General features: G+C 38.9%; 1 protein-coding gene across 1 annotated transcript in view; it reads right to left on the reverse strand.

Moving 5' to 3' along the window:
• Window positions 1-22,882, reverse strand: part of LOC106870772 (glycerol-3-phosphate dehydrogenase, mitochondrial) — a 91,059-nt gene that overhangs the window by 13,384 nt on the left and 54,793 nt on the right. The window contains exons 7-14 of the mRNA XM_089340486.1: window positions 22,289-22,450; window positions 19,740-19,884; window positions 17,221-17,306; window positions 16,944-17,051; window positions 16,237-16,371; window positions 9,673-9,854; window positions 7,771-7,902; window positions 3,750-3,908 (exon numbers count right to left, since the gene is read on the reverse strand). Coding sequence (XP_089196612.1) covers window positions 3,750-3,908; window positions 7,771-7,902; window positions 9,673-9,854; window positions 16,237-16,371; window positions 16,944-17,051; window positions 17,221-17,306; window positions 19,740-19,884; window positions 22,289-22,450 — 1,109 coding nt within the window. The remainder of the gene's footprint in view (window positions 1-3,749; window positions 3,909-7,770; window positions 7,903-9,672; window positions 9,855-16,236; window positions 16,372-16,943; window positions 17,052-17,220; window positions 17,307-19,739; window positions 19,885-22,288; window positions 22,451-22,882) is intronic.

Below are 22,882 nucleotides of genomic sequence, written 5' to 3' on the forward strand. Positions count from 1 at the left end.
TATATATATATATTGTGTAAGGTATAAGTTAGAGGTTATGCAACCATCTAAGGGATAGCTGTATCCGTAGGCACTCCTGGTGTATTACCTCAGTATGTATAGTCCTTGTTATAAGGTATATGGTAGTAGGTAATTTAAAGGTAAAACTGTGGTTTAATATATATAAGAAATGGAGTAATAATTAACAATGAGAAGTGGATCATTGGTGTTTTAAAGTCATTATTTAATTAAAATAGGAGTATGTTTACAGCTGTTTCTATTTATAAATAGGGTAAATTTGCATTTACCTCGTTACAATTGATAAACATTTTCAGAACGATTACATAGCAAAGAAAATGTTCGTTAATTCAATAGTCACTAACATGTTAGTGACTATTGAATTAACGAACATTTTTCCTTTCCTTTCCTTCTATTTTATCTTTGCCATGTAATTGTTCTGAAGATGCTCTATTTCTTATTGTCTCTCTTTATATATATATATAGGTTATGAGAGGTAATGGTGTCAGTAAGAGCCAAAGGCGTCAGGTAATGCTGAGTAAGTGCTATGGATAGACCATAGTTAAGCTCCAGGTTCAGTGATTATGTGAATAAGAAGTCCAACGTAGGTGAGATAAGCTGAAATTTATATATATATAGAAGATAAAACTTACTTGGAAAAGGATGCATGGCTTTTGATCATATAATAATATAAATAATACAGATGTAGCTGTATCTGTGGCCTCCTCTGGTATTGCAGCAACTTTACTGCCCGGTGGCAGGATAGTGCACTCAACCTTTAAGCTAACATTTGATTTGGCAAGGTCCAAAGTGCCTTCCTGTAACATCGCCATAGCGTCTGAAAAGGGCTTGCTTCTCCAGAGTTGCCAGCTGATAGTTTGGGATGAATGCACAATGGCCCACAAGCGATCCCTTGAAGCTTTCAACACCACACTTCAAGACATCAGAGACTGTCTCACTATGATGGGTGGTATAACTCTCCTCCTGTCTGGCGATTTCTGACAAACGCTTCCTGTAATACCCAAGGGAACCAGGGCAGATGTAGTCAGGGTCTGCCTAAAATCCTCCCCCCTGTGGCAAAATGTTACATTGTCTCTCAAAACAAACATGAGAGCGCAGCTTCATGGTGACCAGATGGCATCAGATTTTGCATCTGACATATTGTCAATTGGAAATGGTATTGTTCCACATGATGGAAACTGTCACTAACTCACCTCTGCACCACTGTCAGTAATTCCTATGAACTAGAGGCACATGTCTTTCCAAATCTACAAAGGAACTACCTTGACGTGAATTGGATTTCTGAAAGAGCCATTTTGGCTCTAAAAATCAGCACAGTGACCGCTCTCAATGCTAAGCTGCTGCATTCACTTCCCAGAAGGCTGAACGAGGTAAGGGTCAATCGATTCTGTACCCGACGATGACCAGGCAGTGAACTATCCAGTGGAGTTTCTTAATTCCCCTGACCCACCTGGGTTGCCTCCTCAAACACTGGAAGTTAAAGTCGGAGCTCCTGTCATGTTGCTGAGGAATTTAGACCTTCCGAAGCTTTGCAATGGGACACACTTGGTTATTAAGAAGGCTACGCAGTATGTTCTTGAAGTCACCATTTTGTCCGGCTGTGGCAAAGGAGAGGACGTTTTCATCCCCAGAATCCCCCTCATTCCATCTGGTGCAGATATTCCCTTTGCATTTCGCCGTCTGCAGTTCCCGCTTAGACTATGTTTTGCAATGTCAATCAATAAGTCACAGGAGCAGACACTATCGGTGGCAGGGCTGCATTTAGATGAATCATGCTTCTCACACGGTCAGCTATACGTCAGTTGTTCCTGGGTGGGAAGCAAGGAAAGTCTCTTCGTTTACTCACCCCAGGGTAGAACGAAAAATATTGTCTACCAAGAGGTATCAGAATGAGACTCCGTAATTGTTTACACTGTGAAAAGGTAACGTACAGCTTTACAATGCAGCTGGATTTAGACATCATCCTCTCAGACGTGTGTAATGGACTTTACATCCGCTTTTACTCTAAAACTAACAGCACACAGTCAGCCCATTTCATAAAGAGAAGCCTATTAAGTTACACCCCTCTTAGGGCAGCATTTAGGTTTTTTTTACAAAAAATAGGAGGGATAGTTACTCCAACAATGGTTTAAGGGGCGATCGAGCATCTTTAAAGATGTAACTTCAACCGACCAGTGTTTTCTTACTCTGCAACATAAATGGTGTGGACAAACATCATGACAACTAATCAACATTCAATCGCTCTCCCCATTTTAATGAAGGTCATACTTAACGATTGTTTAAACAGTCCAATCCCCAAAAATGCTCTCTTGTGAAATACACGTTTTGATTCACTCTCTGTGTCTACATCTGATAAACCCAAATATAACTCTACACACCATTGCAATGCACACTACAACTTTGCATTATCGGATGGTGCTGGGCAGCAGTGATACAGAGAGGTATACAACACGAGTCACTACATGGACGGACAAACACTTAGTGATGTCAGATTGCATTGTCAACTCTAACCTTAACCTAAATAAAACTCTATAAAACTTTGGAATGCCCAATTCATTTTTGCACTACTGATTTGAGGTCCGGACTGCTGTAATGTAGACTGACAACATAACTAGACCCTCTAAATATTTACTACTTTCTGACCCGTACAACGCTGAGTATTATTGCTAGTATATATATACACACACACACACACACACATGACGGGCTTCTTTCAGTTTCTGTCTACCAAATCAACTCACAAGGCTTTGGTCAGGCTGTGGCTTTGGTAGAAGACACTTTTCCAAGGTGCCATGCAGTGGGACTGAACCTGGAACCATGTGGTTGGGAGCCAAGCTTCTTACCACACAACCACGCCTAATTAATAACTATGTGGGATTGAACCCAAGACCATATGGTAAGGAAGCAAACTTCTCAGCTACACAACCATGGCTGTGTCAAAAACACACCACTGGGACACAAATCTGTTGTGCATAGCAAATGAAGTGTATTGACTCAGAAACATGTGATAAGGAGAACAGTTTGATAAAGAGAATTTTTCTCCTGAGATAATTTCCATGTTTGAGTGGATACAAACATGTTAAATATAATTGCACACACTTATAATTTCATTGTCATCATTACATCATCATTTAATGTCCACTTTTTCATGCTTGCTACAAGTCAAATGGAATTTGTTGAAGGTGGACAGTCATTCATAACATCAGTGAGTGTTTGATTAGCTTTTTCTGATATCAAAGACAATGAATTCTCATTGGAGCATTTGGTTGGATGCAAGTACCCATCACTGAAAAGGTCCCCAAAAAGACTGAAATGCATCTGGCGCTCTTGGTGGCTGCTGCAATGACTAATTTTCATCTTTCTCTGATAGTTTTTTTCTTTTTAACACAGCAAGTCTGCAAGAGATTTTATCTCATGACAAATACTGCAGTAACTGGATTATTATAAAGTGTATACATTAAATATGGTACAAACATGGCTATGTTAACGAAATACTGCCTCAACTGTATATACTAGGAGTTTTTCAGTTTCCATCCATCCATCAAATCCACTCACAAAGCTTTGGTCAGCCTGGTGTTGTAATAGAAAACACTTACCTAAGGTGATGCACACCAGGACTAAACCCAAGACCACATGGATGAGAAACAAGTTTCTTCACCTAACAGCTACACCAGTAAAAATTAAACCTTGTTCAACAATGAAACATGGACAGCTGTAAACTATGGACTCACCTTTTTCTGGTTTTCATTCCATCCAAGTTCCTCAGCCATTATATCTACCACTCTGGGTAGAGCCTCCTCTGCTGCAATAGCATTGCAGAATGATAGACGTGTGCGGCGTGCAAGAATATCAACAGCGGATGTAGCATATTCTCGAACAGCATATCGGACCTACAGAAAGAAGAGACTAGGTTAATAGGGAGTTCTGTGACAGAGAGAAAGGGTTGAGAGATTTCAGTACTTCCAAGTATAGACATGGAGAGGGTGTCAGCAGAGAATGGAAGAAAAGCTCTAAAGAATTTCTACCTAATTTATTAAGTGAAGTACCTCAGTGTAGTGATCTGGGTGTATTGATCTGTATCAATCAGGAAGAAAAGGGTTAGGTTTGTTGATAGAGAACATCATCATTTTCCATGCTGACATGGGTTGGACAGTTTGAGAGGATCCAGTGAGCAGCAGGGCTGTGCCAAGCTCCAGTATCAACTTTGGCAGTGTGTAATAGGTACATTTTTCATGCCACCAGCACTAGTGAGGTCAACAAACAACTTGCAAGAGAGGAAAAGAACTGGAACAAACTTTCCCAACTGAGTAGGAGTATATTTAAGAGTGGGGAGGTGGCTCTATGTCAGGTGTCGAAAGACAGAAGTATGATAGAGGAACAAGCACTTGTGTGTGGCTTCAACACATTATAGTAGTTGGGAAGGAGATAAAAATGACAGTGCTGGAGTACCAGAGCAAACTCTCATTGTACAATAAGTTGAATATAAGAGAGGATATGGATAGTGGAGTAGAGATGGGGAGGAGATAGTGAGTAGGAGGAAAGTAAATTTGAAAGTTATTTATCTGATACAGAAATAGAATCATTCTTTTTTTCTTCACTGTTTTAATATTTAAAAGGAGGATAAAGACATACATAAAAAAAAAGTTAGGACTGAGAATCAAATATGAGTTTTTACTGTAAAATAATTGAAAATTCTTTTAGTCTGTTATCCTTTTTATTCGTTTCAGCTGTTGAATTGTTGTCATGCTGGGGCACTGTCTTAAAGGATTTAGTCAATGATACTGACCCTAGTACCTACTCTTAAGTCTGTTACTACCTATTTTATAGATTTTTATTTACTGAACTGTTTAGTTACAGGACACAAAGCAGCATTGTTTTGTAAGCAGTGAGACTGTAAAAACAGGCACAGAAGCAAGTGTGCATGCTCATACCCTCTCATACACTTAACAGGCTTCAAGTGTATGTGTGTGCATATGCTTCTATATACGCAGATACATACCTACAAATATACATACATTCACCCACATACCTACATATACATACCCATACATACACCCATACACACTATCTATATATATATATATATCTACATATATATATCTATAGTGAGAATTAACAAAAAACAAAAAGAAAAGACAAAGGCGGGTGTGTAAACAACAAACAGATGTATTAGTTTAATGCTTGGGAAGTGAGAAAGTCTTTTACATTTCGAGCCTACGCTCTTCAACAGAAAGGAATACAGAAATAAACAGGGAGAGAAAATAGAAAAAGGTTTAGTGGCTAGTGACCTATCATGGTGAATGCCGGACAGAGGGGTCACACAGGAGAGCTAGGAAGGAGAGGATATAATAAAGTAGTGGTGATCCCAAAACAAAGGTCTGCGTGCATGTGTATGTGAGAGCATGTGAAAGGGGGCTGGTGATCTGACGTGTGTATGTGTAGGTGTGTGGATGATGGTGTAGGTGCTGGGAAGTGGTCAGTGCTAGTGTGTGCACTGGTGTGGGTGCTGAGAAGCGGTCAGTGCTAGTGTGTGCGATGTGGTGTGTGGCGGAGTGGGGTGTGGGGGAGACGAGATTGGGGGAAGCAGGGGTGGTGTCTAAGGGATGGGGCGGGGTGGGATGTATAGGGATGGTGGGGTTGGAATGTGTAGGGATGGGGTAACGAGGGAGGGGGTGACGAGGAAGGGAGAGGGTGGAAGGGAGAAGGTAGGTAGGAGTGAGGAGAGGAAGTAAGCATCAGAGCAAGAGAGGAGAGGTGGGTGGGAGGAAGTAGGAATCTATATAAAATATATATGCATGTATTTTTTAATGAAACTGAAGTTGTGAGTTTGTCTGCAACTTGAGTTTCATGTGACTGCAACCTTCAGGAAAAACTTTACCTGAAGATCACTGTGGCATAAAACTCTGGCTGCAAGAAAACTTTCAACTTCAGTTTCAATAAAAAAAATCATATCCTCCACAACATGTATTGACCAATCTTTTCTCATTCATTCAACATTAAACAATGTATATGAATGCGTGTGTGTGTGTGTGTGTATCTTTATATACACATACAATAGACTTCTAAGTAGTTTCTGTCTACAATATTTCACTTTCAAAAAACTTTGGTTGTGATGACAGTAGTGTTAGCATTTGAGGAAGAAGTGGTGAGGGTGATTTGTGGGTGTGGTCCGCAAAGTGGAAGAGGGATTGCTGAGAAAGAACGGTTCTTTGATGAAATGGTGAATGAGTGGGACTTAAAAAAGTTATGAATTGGTTTTGGACATGGGTGATTTTAATGGACATGTTGGTGATCTGAGCTTTGAGGGTGTGCATAGGGGAAATGGAATTGGGGAGAGAAACGTGGAAGGAAGGATGCTGTTGGAGTTTTTTGTGATGAGAAAGGGTTGTGTGTGGCAAACACGTGGTTTAGGAAAACAGAAAAGGAAGGTGACTTTCAGCACAGGAGGGAATGAGACAGAGATTGATTTCATGTTGGTTGGCAGGAAAAACAGAAAATATCTGAGAGATGTGAAGGCAACACCAGGAGAGTTGCAGCATTATTATATGGGAAAAGGTTCTCATTGAAGACGAAAAGAAAGGTCTATAGGAGTTGTGTGAGAGTTGCAATGCTGTATGAGAATGAGACATAGTGTTTGAGAGAGAGAGAGAGAGAGATGGCAGTTTTGAGAAGGACTGAGAGAGCAATGGTGAGAGAAATGTGTGGTGTGAGGCTGTTTGATAAGAGGAGGACTGAGGTTTTGATGGGGATGCTGGGGTTGGAGGAATCAGTGGAATGGCTGGCAAGGGCGAATGGAGTGCGGTGGTACGGGCACGTGTTGAGAAGGGATGAGGAGCATGTTCTGAAGAAGGTGCTAGAGTTTGAAGTGAATGGACGGTGAAAGTGAGGTAGACCAAGGAAAATGTGGAAGGGACAGGTGGAGGAGGAAATTAAGAAGGGAGGACACCCATGTGAGATGGTGTGAGGGCGGTTGCTATAGCATTGAAGTAAATCTGGCCACCCCTGTTAACGGGGACAAAACCCGGATTCAAAATGATGGATGATAGATGATTTGGTCACCAAAGCTACATAAAAAGACATTTGGTCAAAGTGCCATAAAGTAAGATAGAACCTGAAACTAGATGGTTGCAAAGCAAACTTATTAACCATGTAGCTATGCTTGCAACTAAAAAGCCTAATCCTGCATAAATGATTTATCTTTATTCTGATTGGTTGGCTTATTTTTAATTTGATTGGATTTTAACATGGGATTTGCCAATTCCTGCTATATCAGGAATTTAGCTGAGAGTCATCGTCATCATTGTTCTAATGTCCACTTTTTCATGCTTGCATGTGTACAGTGGAGTTTATTGAGGAGGATTTTCTAAGACTGGACACCCTTCCTGTCACCAACCCTCACCTGTTTCCAAGTAAGGTAATATTTCCCCATGACCAGACTTATTTTTCAAGGAAGATTGAATCAAAGAATACTGCTTGCATGATGGTGACACTTGTTTACACTATCACAATATCAAGACAAGGAGACAATAAACACACACATGTAAAAAGCTTCTTTCAGTTTTCATCCACCAAATCCACTTTGGTCAACTTGGGGCTGTAGTAGAAGATATTTGCCCAAGGTGTCATGCAAGGGGGGTGAACCCAGAACCATGTAATTGGGAAACAAACTTGTTACCAGACAATTATGCCTGTTTTAAGCCTAAAATTCCAAGTAAACCAGAAATGTAGCTTGAACTTTTCATGTTATATTACCTCAGCTTCAATATAAGGGTATTCCTCATGCAGCCGCCGACCAAAAATAGGCCATCTTTTACCAGTCATTCCAGCCATTTTAGCCACTTTGTATGCCCTGTCTCCATATGTCCCTGCAAGATGTTGTGCAACCTATAAGGGAAACAAAAAATATATAAAAAAAACAAATGGGAAAGAAACAAACAACAAACTAAAAAAAAGGGGTAACAAAATACATTAAAATTTAAAATGAAATTAAAAAACTCAAATATTATCATCACCACTTCCACCTGTTTCTTTTCAATATTTAGTTATATAATCATAACAATCCTTTCTACTATAGGGACAAGACCTAAAATGTTGGGGCTAGTCAATTATGTCAACCTCAGTGGTCAACTGGTACTTATTTTATTGACCCCGAAAAAATGAAAAGCAAAGTCTATCTTGGTAGAAGGATGATAATAATAATAATAATGGTTTCAAATTTTGGCACAAGGCCAGCAAGTTCGAGGTAATGGGTAAGTAGATTATATCAACCCCAGGACTTAGCTTGTACTTATTTTATTGATCCCAAAAAGATGAAAGGCAAAGTCAATCTCAGTGGAATTTGAGTTCAAAACATAAAGATGGATGAAATGTCGCTAAGTATTTTGCTTGGCATGCTAACAATTCTGCAGCTCGCCACAGCAGCAGCAGCAGCAGTAGTAGTAGTAGTAGTAGTAGTAATAATAATAATAATAATCCTTTCTACTAAAGGCACAAGGCCTGAAATTTGGAAGAAGGGGACTAGTTGATTACATCAACCCCAGTGTTCCACTGGTACTTAATTCATTGACTCTGAAAGGATGAGAGCTTAAGTCAACCTCAGCAAAATTTGGGCTCAGAATGTAAAGAAGGATGAAATGTTGCTAAGCATTTTTTCCAGGGTGCTAACAATTTTGGCAGCTCACTGCCCTAGTAATAATAATAATAATAATAATAATAATAATAATAATAATAATAATAATAAATCTTGGCACAAGGCCAGCAACTTCAGAGAAGGGAGCAAGTTGATCACATTGACCCCAGTACTCAAATGGTACTTATTTTATCAATCCCGAAAGAAGAAAGGCAAAGTCAACCTCAGTGGAATTTGAACTCAGAAACGTGAGCATTTTGCCTGGGATGCTAATATTTGTGCCAACTCACCACCTTACATAATAATAATAACGATAATGTCTAGGATTAAAATGATGAGCTGCAGCAAATATTCTGCTCAATACCACAGATTAGCTTGACCAGTTGAGTATGTCGCTTAGTGGCTGGTGATATGTGCATCTCTGATCATGAGCAGTCGAGGAACATCATGGACACAGGCTGAGATGGATTCTTTGGGGTTTGAATAATTCACCTCTGCAGCTGTGTTTCATTCAGGGACCTATTGAGCAGGACAGGCTACTTGGCCTGAAGAAAATTCTAACTGAGCCCCACCTGCAAGGTCATGCACTGTTTATCATGCACATATGGTTGTGATGCATGTGCCTGGCGTGCCCTTATCAGATGGATAAATATATTGGGCTTCGTGTATTTGTATCGCAGTGTCACTTTGATGACATGCGCTGCTCTCTCAGATAATAATAATAATAATGGTTTCTGATTGAGGTACAAGGCCAACAATTTTGGTGGGTAGGTACATGGCTGTTCAAGATACAAAAAAAATAGCAACCAAATCTCCCTCAAATTCCACCTTACTATGAAGCAACACATTGGATAATTTGATCTTAAATACATAATACCCAAGAAGAACAGGATGGTCATGGCTGGAATGCTTTTTGCCATAGTTCTCCTCAATCAAGGCTAACCTGCCTAGGGCTAAACAACAACAAGAGTGTCACACAAAAAGATAAAAAATAAAAGCTGTTTTAACATGAATTAAAACCTTACTTCATTTTCTAAGCCAAAGTCTTGTACAAGCCGGATAAACAGAGTTGGTGACCATTCGTGGGCGCCATCTAGCAGAAGACCCTTGGTCTGACAAGTTGGAGTCTTGGGTTTCAATCCACAAACCTTGACTGCTTTATCGATGGTTTCTTCAGCCATATGTCTGTAAGTGGTCCACTTTCCCCCTGTAGAAGCCAATGTTGTTGCCATTATATTCTTTATATAAATTGACACTTATGTTTTATTTCCTTCTTAAAGTAGAGTATATGACAGATATTAATAGGAATATATATTTCAACCACTGTGGTATAGCTACAATAATAATATTACAGTGATACTAGAATTATGATTTATTATTTACATGGTAAATGAACACTAATGAAATAAATACTAATGTTCAAAATAAGAAATGTTTATTGAACGAAATATTAGATTAAGAGTGAAGGCATGTGGCCAAGTGGATAGGGTTTTGCATTTGCAATCACAAACTCATGGTTTCAATTCTCAGGCTAGTAGTGTATTATGTTATTGAGCAGAACATTTCCTTTTATTTTGCTCCAGTACATTCAGCAGTAAATGGGTAATTCTGCAATGGACTGGTGTTTCATTCAGGTGGAATGTTGGCCTACCTGCCAGCTTAGCCAATGGGATGGCAACATATGAAAACTGCAATACTGCAAGGAGGTGCACTGTGACCAGCAGTGTATAACAACACCTGATAATCTGGTAATACAGTAATATGATATAGTAATGCACTGATTATATTAAAACAAATTTCTCATTTGCATATTTGCAATAAATATATTTTATCAATAACAATAGATACAGGTGTAGTTGTGTGGTTAAGAAGCTTGTTTCCTAACCACATGGTTTCAGGTTCAGTCCCACTGCATGACATCTTGGACAAATGTCTTCTATAGCTGTAGGCCAACCAAAGCCTTGTGAGAGGATTTAGTAGACAGAAATTGAAAGAAGCCTATTGTGTGTGTATGTGTGTGTGCATATCTTTTACTTGTTTCACTCATTAGACTGTGGCCATGCTGGGGATACACCTTGAAGAATTTTTAGTCGAATGAATTAACCCCAGTATTTATTTTTTTTGTGTTAATCATAGTACTTAGTGTATCAGTCTCTTTTGTTGGACTGCTAAGTTTTGAGGATGTAAACACTGGTTATCAAGCAGTGGTAGAGAACAAACACTGACACAAAGGTACACACACACACACATATATATACGACAGGCTTCTTTCAGATTCCATCTACCAAATCCATTCACAAAGCTTTGGTCAGCCCAAGGTTATTGTAGAAGACACTTACCCAAGTCGCCAAGCAGTGGGACTGAACCTGGAACCATGGAGTTGAATGTTTGCATCTCCTTTACATCGCATGATAGTTGTAAGTAAGTGTCACTGTCGTACAAGTAGTGTCACTCATTTCCAATATGATGCAAAAACATGTCTGGCCATGAGAAAATATTATCTTACTGGGAAACAGATGAGGGTTGGAGACAGGAAGGGCATCCAGCTGTAGAAAATCTGCCTCAACAAACTCTGTCTAACTCATGCAAGCACGGAAGGGTGGATATTAAAATGGTGATGATAATGAATATTGATTAATTCTCAATAAATTTTAGATGTAACATTGCCTGATATTACCCACAATGGCCAAAGTATATTCTAACATAATGTGTCCTATGACAGGTAATAAATATTTTCGAGTTAGTAAATAGTGACTAAGGGACACAAATCCAATAAGACCAGAGCGATAGCAAGACAGCAAAATCGAGATAATTTGCAATTGTATCAATAGAAAAAAATTTAATATTGATTTTTAACAAAGAAACAAGATCACAAATTGTAAGTGAGAGCCCCAATTTATGACTGGTACTTTATTTTATCAGACACCTCACCACACTGCTATAGAAGAATGAAAAGTAAAGTTGACCACAGCAGAATTTTAAGTCAAAAACATAAAACAGCTGAAGAAATCCTGCTTAATATTTCATTTGATGCACTAATAATTCTGTTAACAACAACAACAATGATAATGATTTCAAATTTTGGTACAAGGCCAGCAATTTTGGGAGAGAGGATTAGTTGACTCTAGTGATCAAGTGGTACTTATTTTTTTATCAATCCCAGTGAAATTTGAACTCAGAATGTAAAGACAGACAAAATGCACAAATAATAATAATCTTTTCTACTAAAGGTACATGGCCTGAAATTTTTTTGGGGGGGGGAGGGTAAGGCGATTACATCAAGGTCAGTACATAACTGGTACTTATCTAATTGACCCTGAAAGGATGAAAGGCAAAGTCGACCTCAGTGGAATTTGAACTCAGAACATAAGGACGGACAAATTTGCCACTGAGCATTTTGCCTGGTGTGCTAACAATTCTGCCAGTTTACTGCCTTAATAATCATAATAACTAGACTACCTGTGACCTGTTGGGTCACCAATAGTTCAAGGTATCCCCCAAAAAACATGTATCTCAGGAACCAATGGTCCAATTTACACAAAACTTGTTTTATTCCGTTTGTATTCACATTTCAATGGTACCTTACTTTCAGAGTATTTTTCCATTATGTGCTGGTTTTGCTATTTATAAAAGTTTTCACAGTAAAAGGCAATAACACCAGGTTTCACTGCTTAAACTTGTGGAGACAAACGAAAAAAAAACCATGTATCTCGGGAATCTGTGGTCTGATTTATGCGAAACTTGTTTTATTCTGTTTGTATTCACATTTCAGGGGTCCCTTACTTTGAGAGTATTTTCCCATTATGTACTGGTTTGGCTGTATTAAATTACAGACAAGCACGCATGCAAGCAAACACAGAAACAAAACTAGCATAACTACAAATGTAACATTCACTAACTTTGTTACCTCATAACTTCCAGAAAAATGGATATTTTTTAATGAAATTTCCAACAAATACCATTTAGATGCTGTGGATTCAGAGTATATCGGGATTTATGAGAAAAATCTTTTTGATGGGGTAGGGAGAGGAGTTTCGGAAAATTCACATGATCTGACTTTTTTTCCCCATAACTTTCAGGAAAATGGATATCTTTTAATGAAATTTCATACAAATACCTTTCAGATGGCATAGATTATGATTATAAAGAAATTTGTGGGGGAAATTTTTTCCGAAGGTGTGGGGAGAGGAGTTTCAAAAAATGAAGTTTCGGATCAGGAAGACCATTTTGACAGAGTCAGAAGAAATGCCACTAATCATTTCGTCCAACAGGCAAACAATTCTGCCAGTTCACTGACTTAATTCTTTCTAATTTTTGGCACAAGGCCAGCCATTTTAAGGGAAGGAGGGATTGATAACATTGACCCCCAGTATTCAACATTATTAAGGATGAAAGGATGAAAGGTAAAGTTGATTCTTGGCAAGATTTGGGAGAAATGTTGCAAAGCATTTTGTCCAATGCTGAATTCTTATTCAACATTTTAATTCATCTTTTCCAGCTTTGGCACAAGACCAGCAATTTTTAAGGGAATGTTAAGTCATTCCTTTCAGTTTTGTCCACCAGACAAAGGAAAACTGCCTTGCCTGCCCAATTAAAGGAGGGCAGCAGGGCAATCATCACTATAGACTTGGCTGACAGACAGATCCATCCCACATGCAACAGCAGCTGTTCAACATAACTTCACAAGTCAGCAATGCCCAGACACTGAATGAGTGCAGGCAGAATGGTTTTGTCAGTCTGCAAACACCTCAGACAAGCCTGTCTGACAGCACATCTGCAGAGTAGCACTGTCAAGCCAAAGACATCTGGAAATGGGTCCAAAACTGGCTGCTTTAAGGACGGCTTCCAAGTAGCGATGGTCGACACTATTGAAAGCTTTTGACTGATCTAAATTGATCAGGACCCCACCAAAGCCAGCTTTAGTTCCAGCCCTCTCTATGACGTACTGCTTGGAATTGGGCATGTTTGTGCCGATCCAACCAGACAACCAACAACAAGCACCAACATTTTTGCTAACACCTTGGCCAGAATCTTAAACTCAGTGTTTAGCAGAGTTATGCGCCAAAAATTCCCTAGCACATCCCCATTGTCGGTGTCCTTTCTCAGCAGTGTTACCACACCCTAACTAACAGCACTAGGAATTCCCCCATTCTGCTGCCAGTTACTGTAGACGTCTGCCAAGAAGCTGCCAAACAAATCTGGCAAATTTGTTTGACATGAATACATAGAATATGTAGGGCAGACTGACCAAACCAGGCGATTTGAGACTTCTGCAATCACTCATTGCCTCCTGTATTTCAGTGGCTGTAATTGGCTTTCTGCAGAATCTCACATCTGTTACTGAGAGCTGTGGTAGGCCATCCAGGTATGAAGTAAAGTCTGCTACCATCATCGACCCATTACCTTCCCCAAACAGCTGTGCAAAGCACTGCTGGAAAACTGCACACGTCTGCTTGGAACACGTCCTGATCCGTCAAAGACTTGATTGTGGTTTTGTTTCTGAGTCATGTCTTTACCATTCAGGCCCATCAGATGGCTTTAGTTCCTTCATGTTTTAGTGCATGTGTCTTAGCTCTGACAATGCACCCTTTGTGTTTCGCCTCAAAGAAATGGTCAAGAGCCATTCTTACTGCTAATACGTTGGTTGTGATGCCTTTACTAATAGCCTCTTCTAGTTTGCTAACTAGTTCTCCCTCTAATCTATTTCATTCTATTGCTAAATCTTTGCTGAACACTATCGGTTCTACTTTAATTGCTCTCCTCAGAGCGATCCACCACCGGTTGTTGACAACTGCTCCCATCAGCTGCCACTTGACTAGTTTGCTAACCTGGTCTCTGTAGTCTTTGCGAGCCAGTAAGGACACATTCAACTTCCAGTAACCGGGTCCGTCTACAGGTCCTACTTAAGTTGACTGAGCATATCACAAATTTGTGATCTGTGTAGCCAACCAATTTAAATTGTGGTCAACCTATGCTATCCCTATCCTCTGACCTAACAAATACTCTATCTAAATACGATCTGGATGACTTGCTGTAGTTGCTCCAGTCCACTCTGGCACATCAAGGAAATCCAGTCAGCACCTGTCAGAAAACTGGAAAGTCCTGAGCAGGTTTCCGAGGCTTTTACACCCCCTTCTACTGTGTACTAAACCCACACAGTCCTTCCATGTGTCCAAAATACTATTCCAGTCCCCCACTAGTACTAATGTTTCTGGACGCCTGAAGAAATCTGATCTTCCAGCCCCTGTTGGGGCATAAACCGCCACCAGTCTAAAGGTGCCACCTTCACTGCCCTTCACATCCAGGACCACCATCCTACCATCCAGGCCCAGGAAGATAGCCTGTACTTGGAGATCTAAGGATTTCCGGAGTAGCATTGCAACACCACCACCCAATCTCCCACTGAGAATACCTAAACTTGACCAGTTTTGTTTTGGTATTTTCTTGACCTCCAAGATTGTCACATCTTCTTCATCTAAACCTGCCAAGACGGCCACCACTAACCAGGTGACGGATATTCTAGCTTTTTCTTCACTCCCAAGTCTCACCTCGATAGTTCTAAACTTCTTTCCTCGAGTGATATGGGTCTTCTGTTTCCACACACACCCAAAGCATTTTTGTATTTCACTCTCAGATGCATTTTCCACCTGCCGAGATTTAGTTCCAATGCAATGGTGAGTGACTGTGCATCTCAAGATATTCTCTATGACATCAGAAGGAGGGTTTAGGGCTACCCTTCTCTCGTTCCTTTTAACAATTTCCCTTGCTATTTTTAAATCTTCTTCATCTATGCAAACATTTTCCAAATTTCTCACCGCAATTGCAAAAGAAATCATTGTAGCAGAGGTGGTTGTGGTATAGTGGTGATATTTGCATTTCTATGTTTCATTTCTTTAGTATTGTTGTTGTTGTCACTGCTGCTGCTGTTGCTGTTGTTGTTACTGTCATTGTTGTCACCGAAAGTGTTGATGCTACTTAGAGACGAACCAGTATTTACCTTGGTGACATCATTAAGCGTAGGCCATTCTATTATCAGCTGTCTTTAAATAATTAAAGAAAATTGCAAAATATTTACTTTTGCCAAAAGTAGTTAGAATTCAAAAATTATTGATGCACACCCCCTGCAAAGTAGGGGGTGATTCTACACAAAAATACTATCATTGCAATCCAGACAATCTCAGAAATGCAATGGTAACAATAAAAATGAAAACATGAGGCCAAAGAAGGCTAAAAGGATTACAAACATTATTTCAACTTAAGGAGCTTCAAATTTCCATGACTTTGCAGTATGGGAACCATATTATTATTATTATTATTATTATTAATAATAATAATAATGGTTTCAAATTTTGCGACAAGGGCAGCAATTTTAAGGGAGGAAATGAATCGATTACATTGACCCTATTGTTCAACTGGTACTTATTTTATCAACCCTGAAAGGATGAAAAGCAAAGTCAACCATGGCAGAATTTGAACTCAGAATGTAAGCATTTTTCCCGGCGTGCTAATGATTCTGCCAGTTCACCACCTTCTTTATAATATCAATAACAAAGTCTTTAAATAAACGAATGACAAGACTTGCAACTTACCAGCAATGGTGATCAGATTATCATCAGACACTTCAATGATGTGGTTCCGAGCTAGAGATTGTGTATCGGATTTGTTTGGGTCTCTGACTAGAGGACGGATGCCACTCCATGCTGACAAGACATCACCACGACGAACTGAAAATGGTTCAGAAACATTTAAAGGAATTTAATAAAATTAAAATGACTTAAACAATTATACACATTGGGTGGAGTGTAGAAATGGAATGGAGACTCGTAAAAATACCCTATATTTCCACACTGTTGCTAGAGTTATTTTAATGTCCGTTTTCAAGTTGGTATGGGAATGTTGTTTTTGTTTCTTTTTTACAGCTTAGTCAGAGGGAAAACGACAACACCTACGACCATTTTGCATGGTAGGGGAAGTCCCTGGGGTAAAGAGAGAGGAGTTACTGCAGTAGGGAGCAACATCATATCAAGATGATGTTATATAGAAAAGAAATGGATGGATGGCATGAGTAGATGAATAGATGGCTGGCTGGGCATGGAGGTGAATGGATAGGTCGATAAATGAATAGATGGCTGAAAGTGTTGGTTGGCAAACTGGAGAGTTTGATTAAATGAACAAATGGATGAACCGGTGGATGCAAAGATGAATGGAAAAGTTAGAGTGGGTGGATGCGGAGTGGGAAGGATGCATGGATAAACAGACAGACTGATACAGACAACCATGGAAGATTCCTACAAACCTCTGACATCAGGATTAAGATAATTTCTAATCTCTGTTAATATAAATTGAATTTCCTTCTCAGTTGGTTGTGGAAAATCTGAAACCTCACATTCATTGTCTGTGGTACCTATAATATAAACAAAGAGAACACATTAGATCTGTGGTACCATTGATGTAAACACAGAACATGGTGGTGGTGGTGGTGGTGGTGGTGGTGATCTGGTGTATAGTAATAGCTTTTGGCTCATGATGACAGTGATGATGATGATATTAAATTAGAAAAAGTAACACTGTACCTGCTAGAGTGACTTTCTGCCAAGGTAGAAAAAATATCACCCTTCCATCACTGGTTGATGGATCTAGTAAACCCATGTGAGAGGGGCTTGGAAAAAAAAGATTTAAATAAAATTAAAACAAAAATTAGAGAGATTTAAAAGAAAATTCAAGAGGAAGTGGAGGAGGGGAGGAGAACAAGAAGGTGAGAGAAAAGGAGGAGAAGAAAGAAACCAGGCAAGAGAGAAAAATGAGAAATAAAAGAGGTGATAGTGACAGGAGATGTAACAGTGAAATGGAAGAGAGAAACAATGAGAATATAAGGTCAGTCATTTGAGAGAAAGAATAACAAACATTTTAGGGTTTTTTTTGTTGTTAACTATTCATTATGAGTACATCTTTTCTATTTACTAATACCTTACCAAATCACATTACCAATGCTGTTTTACACCATCTTGCCAGATCCAAATTACCTAAATCAACTTACTGACCCCAGAACACCTTATCTATCCTTATCCCCACAAACAACAAACCTGCCCAACTCCACAACACCTTACCAGTCACATACCATCTTACTCACAACTCACATCTTACTCCCACTGACCTCACAACAAACCTGTCTCACAACAGTACTTGCTTATATATATATATATATATATATATATATATATATATATATATATATATATATATACACACAGGGTGTCCCAGAAAGATTTTGTTTGTCTATAACAGTTTGTAGACAAACATGGAATTGAAAGCAAAATGTGACCAGATTGTCACTTTGAAAACAGCTGGAGTGAGCAACAAGGACATAACAAAACAGTTGAATGTGTACTGTAAAACAGTGTTCAATACCTGGAAATGATACATGAAGTCTGCTACTGCCTCTAGCAAGCTAATTCCTGGTAGAAAATGATCAATTCATATCAAACAAACTGTTGGAGCTGTGAAGAAGCAAATGAACTGAAATCCCTGCAGGTATGCAAGACAAACTGCAAAAGCTCTTGATATTTCAAAATCGTCAATGCACGGGATTTTTAAAGAGGATTTAAAACTAACTGCATACAAGAAAAAATCCCAGCAGTTAATTTCAGCAGCTTCCAAGAAGAAATGGCTCGACAGGGGTAAAACCACATTAGCTGAGGGGAGGTGCACTGCTAACAAAGTGTTGATCTGGTCTGACAAGAAGATCTTCACTGTGGAGGCAGTTACCAACAAGCAGAATGACAGGCTTTATGCATGTAATACAGCTGACTTGCCCAAAGGTCGTCAGAAGACAGCTTCACTCATGGTGGTCACAGTTGCATCTGATGGGTCCAAAACTCCCTTGATCTTCATTGATGCTGGTGTCATGATCAACAGTGAAGTTAATGTGGAAATGTTGGATGGGAAAGTGTTACCCTGGGTCACAGAAACCTTTGGTGATCGTTACATCTTCACTCAATATGGGGCTCCAGCCCACACACCTAATTTGACACAGCGGTGGTGCAAAGAGCATTCCAGTGGTTTCTGGGACAAGACAATATGGCCTCCCTTAATCAATCCCATGGACTTTGCTATCTGGTCCACCTTAGAGAGTAATGTTTCTGCTCGCTCTTATTCAAATGTGATATTTATGAAGAAAGCCCTTCTGTCTTCATGGGTCAAGTTGGATGAAGAGGTGGTATGGTGCTCATGCAACTCAGTGACCACTCATTTGCAGGCTATGATCAAGGTGAAAGGTGGTCACTTTGAAATGTAATTACTGCAATGGATTGACAATTTACATTAGAACGTGTGTGCCAAATTTCATTATCCTACCTTAAGTTTATTTTGAATAATCATGAACTATCACTGGGTAAATATTTCTGGGATGCCCTGTATGTATAAGATTATCATCATTTAACATGTATTTTCCATGCTGGCATAGGTTGGATGGTTCAAGAGGAGCTGACCAGAGAGTTAGAGGACTCTGCCAAACTCCAATGTCTGCTTTAGCAAGGTCTCTATAGCTGGATACTTTTCCTAATGTCGACCACTTTACTGGATACTTTTTACATGGCATTAGTGAGGTCATCATGTGAATTGCAAGACAAGACACACAATGAAGGGGGTATAAAGGTGGCTTTATGATACATGTCATATGACTGATCACGCTATTGGATGTTGTTATATATATTGCTGCTTCACATCATTTTAGCTTTCAAATGATGCCACCCTGCTAGCTAGACAAGCAGGACAATATCTCCCCTGATTGGAAGGCTAATCTGTTGCAGGGTTATCCATTTACAGCTGAGTGGACTGGAGCAATGTAAAATGAAGTGTTTTGATCAAGAACACAACATGTTGCTTGGCCCAGAAATTGAACCCATGATCTAGTGATCAGGAGTGCAACACCCTTAACCATTAAGCCATGTACCTTCACATTCTATAATACACACACACACACACATCATATCTTATATCACCTTCTCCTAATTCCTCAGCTCCTCTCTCTCATTCAATAACTGACAATATAAAAATGACTCCTACGACTGGAGTCAACTTCCTGAATATTCACCTGTAGTAGTCGGGTAAAATTATGTGAACTCCTGAGCTAGGTTTACAAATATTTTTGTTTTCTGCGTTGGACATCATCCTGATTGAATCTGTGTAGGGTCCTGTTGCATTGATGACACAGCGAGCTTTTACTGTCCATTCTTCTCCTGAAGTATCAAATAGTAACAAACAGGAACACAAAAATATAATATACTTTCTGATGAATGACATTTAAAGATGACAATGACAGAGTCATGTTTATATATCACTTTATACATACATTTCATGGAAGATATACAATGTGTCCATATGGCGGATCATCTGTCACTTAACTTCAACAATATGCATTTCTTGTAATTTTGACAATTAATGTTCAGATGTTTGGCCAATTGAATTATCTGCTCATCAAATTAACAGAAATGTGGCTGAGTATTCAGCAGACTTGTAGTTTTAATCTTTATGAATTTATTAAAATAACTGTCATTACTTTTGTGCTGGTGTTTGGAACATAAAAAATTAACATGAAATTTTGATGGAAGAAGGTTTTAACTTATTTCACATTAAAACAGGAAATTTATATTGTAGCACCAGGGGCAGTCTTAGCTGAGTTACACATTGACTGATACAGTCACACAATAGTCCTTTTGTTACCATATTTCTGTTGAAATCCACAGCCTTTGTTTCACTTAATTGTGAAAAATAATAAAGAATTTACTAAAATAACCTTGTCATTATTTAATCTGGTGTTTGGAACATAAATTAATATGAAATTTTGATGGAAGGTTTTGGTTTCGATGACTTTAAAACAGGAATCTTAGCTGAGTTACAGAACAAAGACAGATAGGGTCACAAAATATTTAACCCATTTGTTATACTTTTCTTGGAATACAATGCTTTTGTTTCATTTACTTTTAAAAATAATGAATTTAGTAAAATAAGTTAGTCAGTTTAATCTGGTATTTGGAAAATAAACCAACATGAAATTTTGATGGAAGGTTTTAATTTAGATCACTTTAAAACAGAAAGTTTATATTATAGAATTAGAGGCAGTCTTTAAGTGATCAAGTTGTACAATATTTAATCCTTTTGTTACCATATTTCTGTTGAAATACACTGCCTTTGTTTCATTTAATTTTGAAAAATAATTATCATTATTATTAATCTGGTGTTTAGAACAAATTAACATAAAATTTTGATGGAAGGTTTTAATTTAGATCACTTTAAAACAGGACATTTATATCACAAAAGCAAGGCACTCTCAGGCAGATTGGTATTAAAAGGATTCCTATAATTCTCAAGTCAATCAACTGGACAATTCACGAAAGGTTGGACCCTTGAAATGCAGTTTCAATCCATCCGATAGGCTTTACCAATGTCTATTTACCCAATTTCACCCACAATACATCAGTCAGTTTGAGATTATGAAAGAAAACAATTGCCCAAGACAGCATGCTGTGGGTATGTATACAGGATTGCACGATTGTGAAGCAAACTTCTTAGCCACTCAACCATGCCTATATCTATGTGCATGTACATGTGTGTGTACATCTGTAGTGAATACTTCTATCGCCATTATATACAAACAAACCATCTTCTCTCACTATAAATAGTAACAAGTGTGGGCGTAGTAGAAAACAACTCATTCCCTGTCATCACCTGACTGATTATTATTTGAAGCGGCAACTGCCTCGTACCGTTCCCGCCAGAACGCAAAGTGACCAACCACAGCCCCTAATAAGGTCAAGTGATAGTGTTTTTCTGGAGCCTACCCTCAGCTATAAATAGCCTAGATTATACCCAGCAAATTTGTCGCGCCTCAGATCCTAGATCTGGCTGGCGTTGACCACACACGCGTAACACAGCAGCAACCAGTTTCCTGCGACGACATCGACACCATCATACAACTACGAACTACAAGCATTGCCCCCCGACGTCGCCAGCAGCAACACAACACTACGACTACCAGCATCGCCGCCAGCGTCAACACGACACTACGACTACCAGCATCGTCCCCGCCAGCGTCAACATGACTCTACACGTACACAAGCTACCAACAGCTACAACAACCGTTACACATCTATGTGTATATGTTTATTCATTTGTTTACTTCCACTTTTCCAGGCCAATATGGGTTAGATGAATACCTATTATTGAGACATTGTTTTAAAAGCAGTTGCTGCTCTTGTTTCTAACTTTCAACTGTTTTCTCAGTCAGTTATTCTTTTGTTCCACAAGTCTTTAAAAATACAGAGCTGGAGGATACTTTCTTGACATAGCATCACCTTTTTATTTCACTTTTGCTCAATGCTTTCATGCAAAGATGCAGAATGGAAACACCTACGTACACACACACACACACACAAGTATATATGCATGGTTGTGTATTAAGGAGTTTACTTCCTAACCACATGGTTTTGGGCTCAGCCCCACTACATGGAGCCTTGGACAAAGTGTCTTCTAAAGCTCTGCTCATAGGACTAAACAATAACAACAGATACTGACAGAAACTGTCAAGAGACAGAGTTGGGAAAGACAGAGAGAGAAAGAGAGAAGGGAGACAATGACAATAACCTGTAAGACAGTCTTTTACAATGGCACCACAGATCTTCTCTTTTCCATTTTCATCTTTTTCCTTCACTAAACTTTTTGCTTCTACACGGTTGGTCAAAGAGCCTCCCATCCTGATGGCTGTCATGGCCAGTACAATGTTCATCCGGGCATCTTCATGTTGACCTGGAATCAAAGTGAAATATGTGCTTATAATTTCTTGTTTGTTTGTATGTCTGCAATCAAAATCAAAGTGAGATGACATAGACAATGATTAATAGAAAAGGACATTTAGACACAGAATACCTCTTGTCAACCATGGGATTCAGAATCAGTGGTTTTGGTACATATAAATATGGAGGATTAGTGCAATAGAATTACTCCTCTGGATGGCTCAGTAATTGTAAATATCACTGAAGAAGAAGACATTATGAAGAAGGATATCTTACAACAGGAAAGACAACAAAGTTCAAGTGAGAGAGAAAAATTAATGACAAACACAGACAAGAGAAAAACAACGCAGATATATATCCAATCAACATCTACACACTGAATCTATCTATCTATCCAATCAATAGTAAGGAAGCTTCTATATGATTGTTCAACTTGCTAGAAATA

This window comes from Octopus bimaculoides, chromosome 23 (genome assembly GCF_046866305.1).
Source record: "Octopus bimaculoides isolate indiv1 chromosome 23, ASM4686630v1, whole genome shotgun sequence".
In the NCBI taxonomy this organism is placed as follows: Eukaryota; Metazoa; Mollusca; class Cephalopoda; order Octopoda; family Octopodidae; genus Octopus; species Octopus bimaculoides.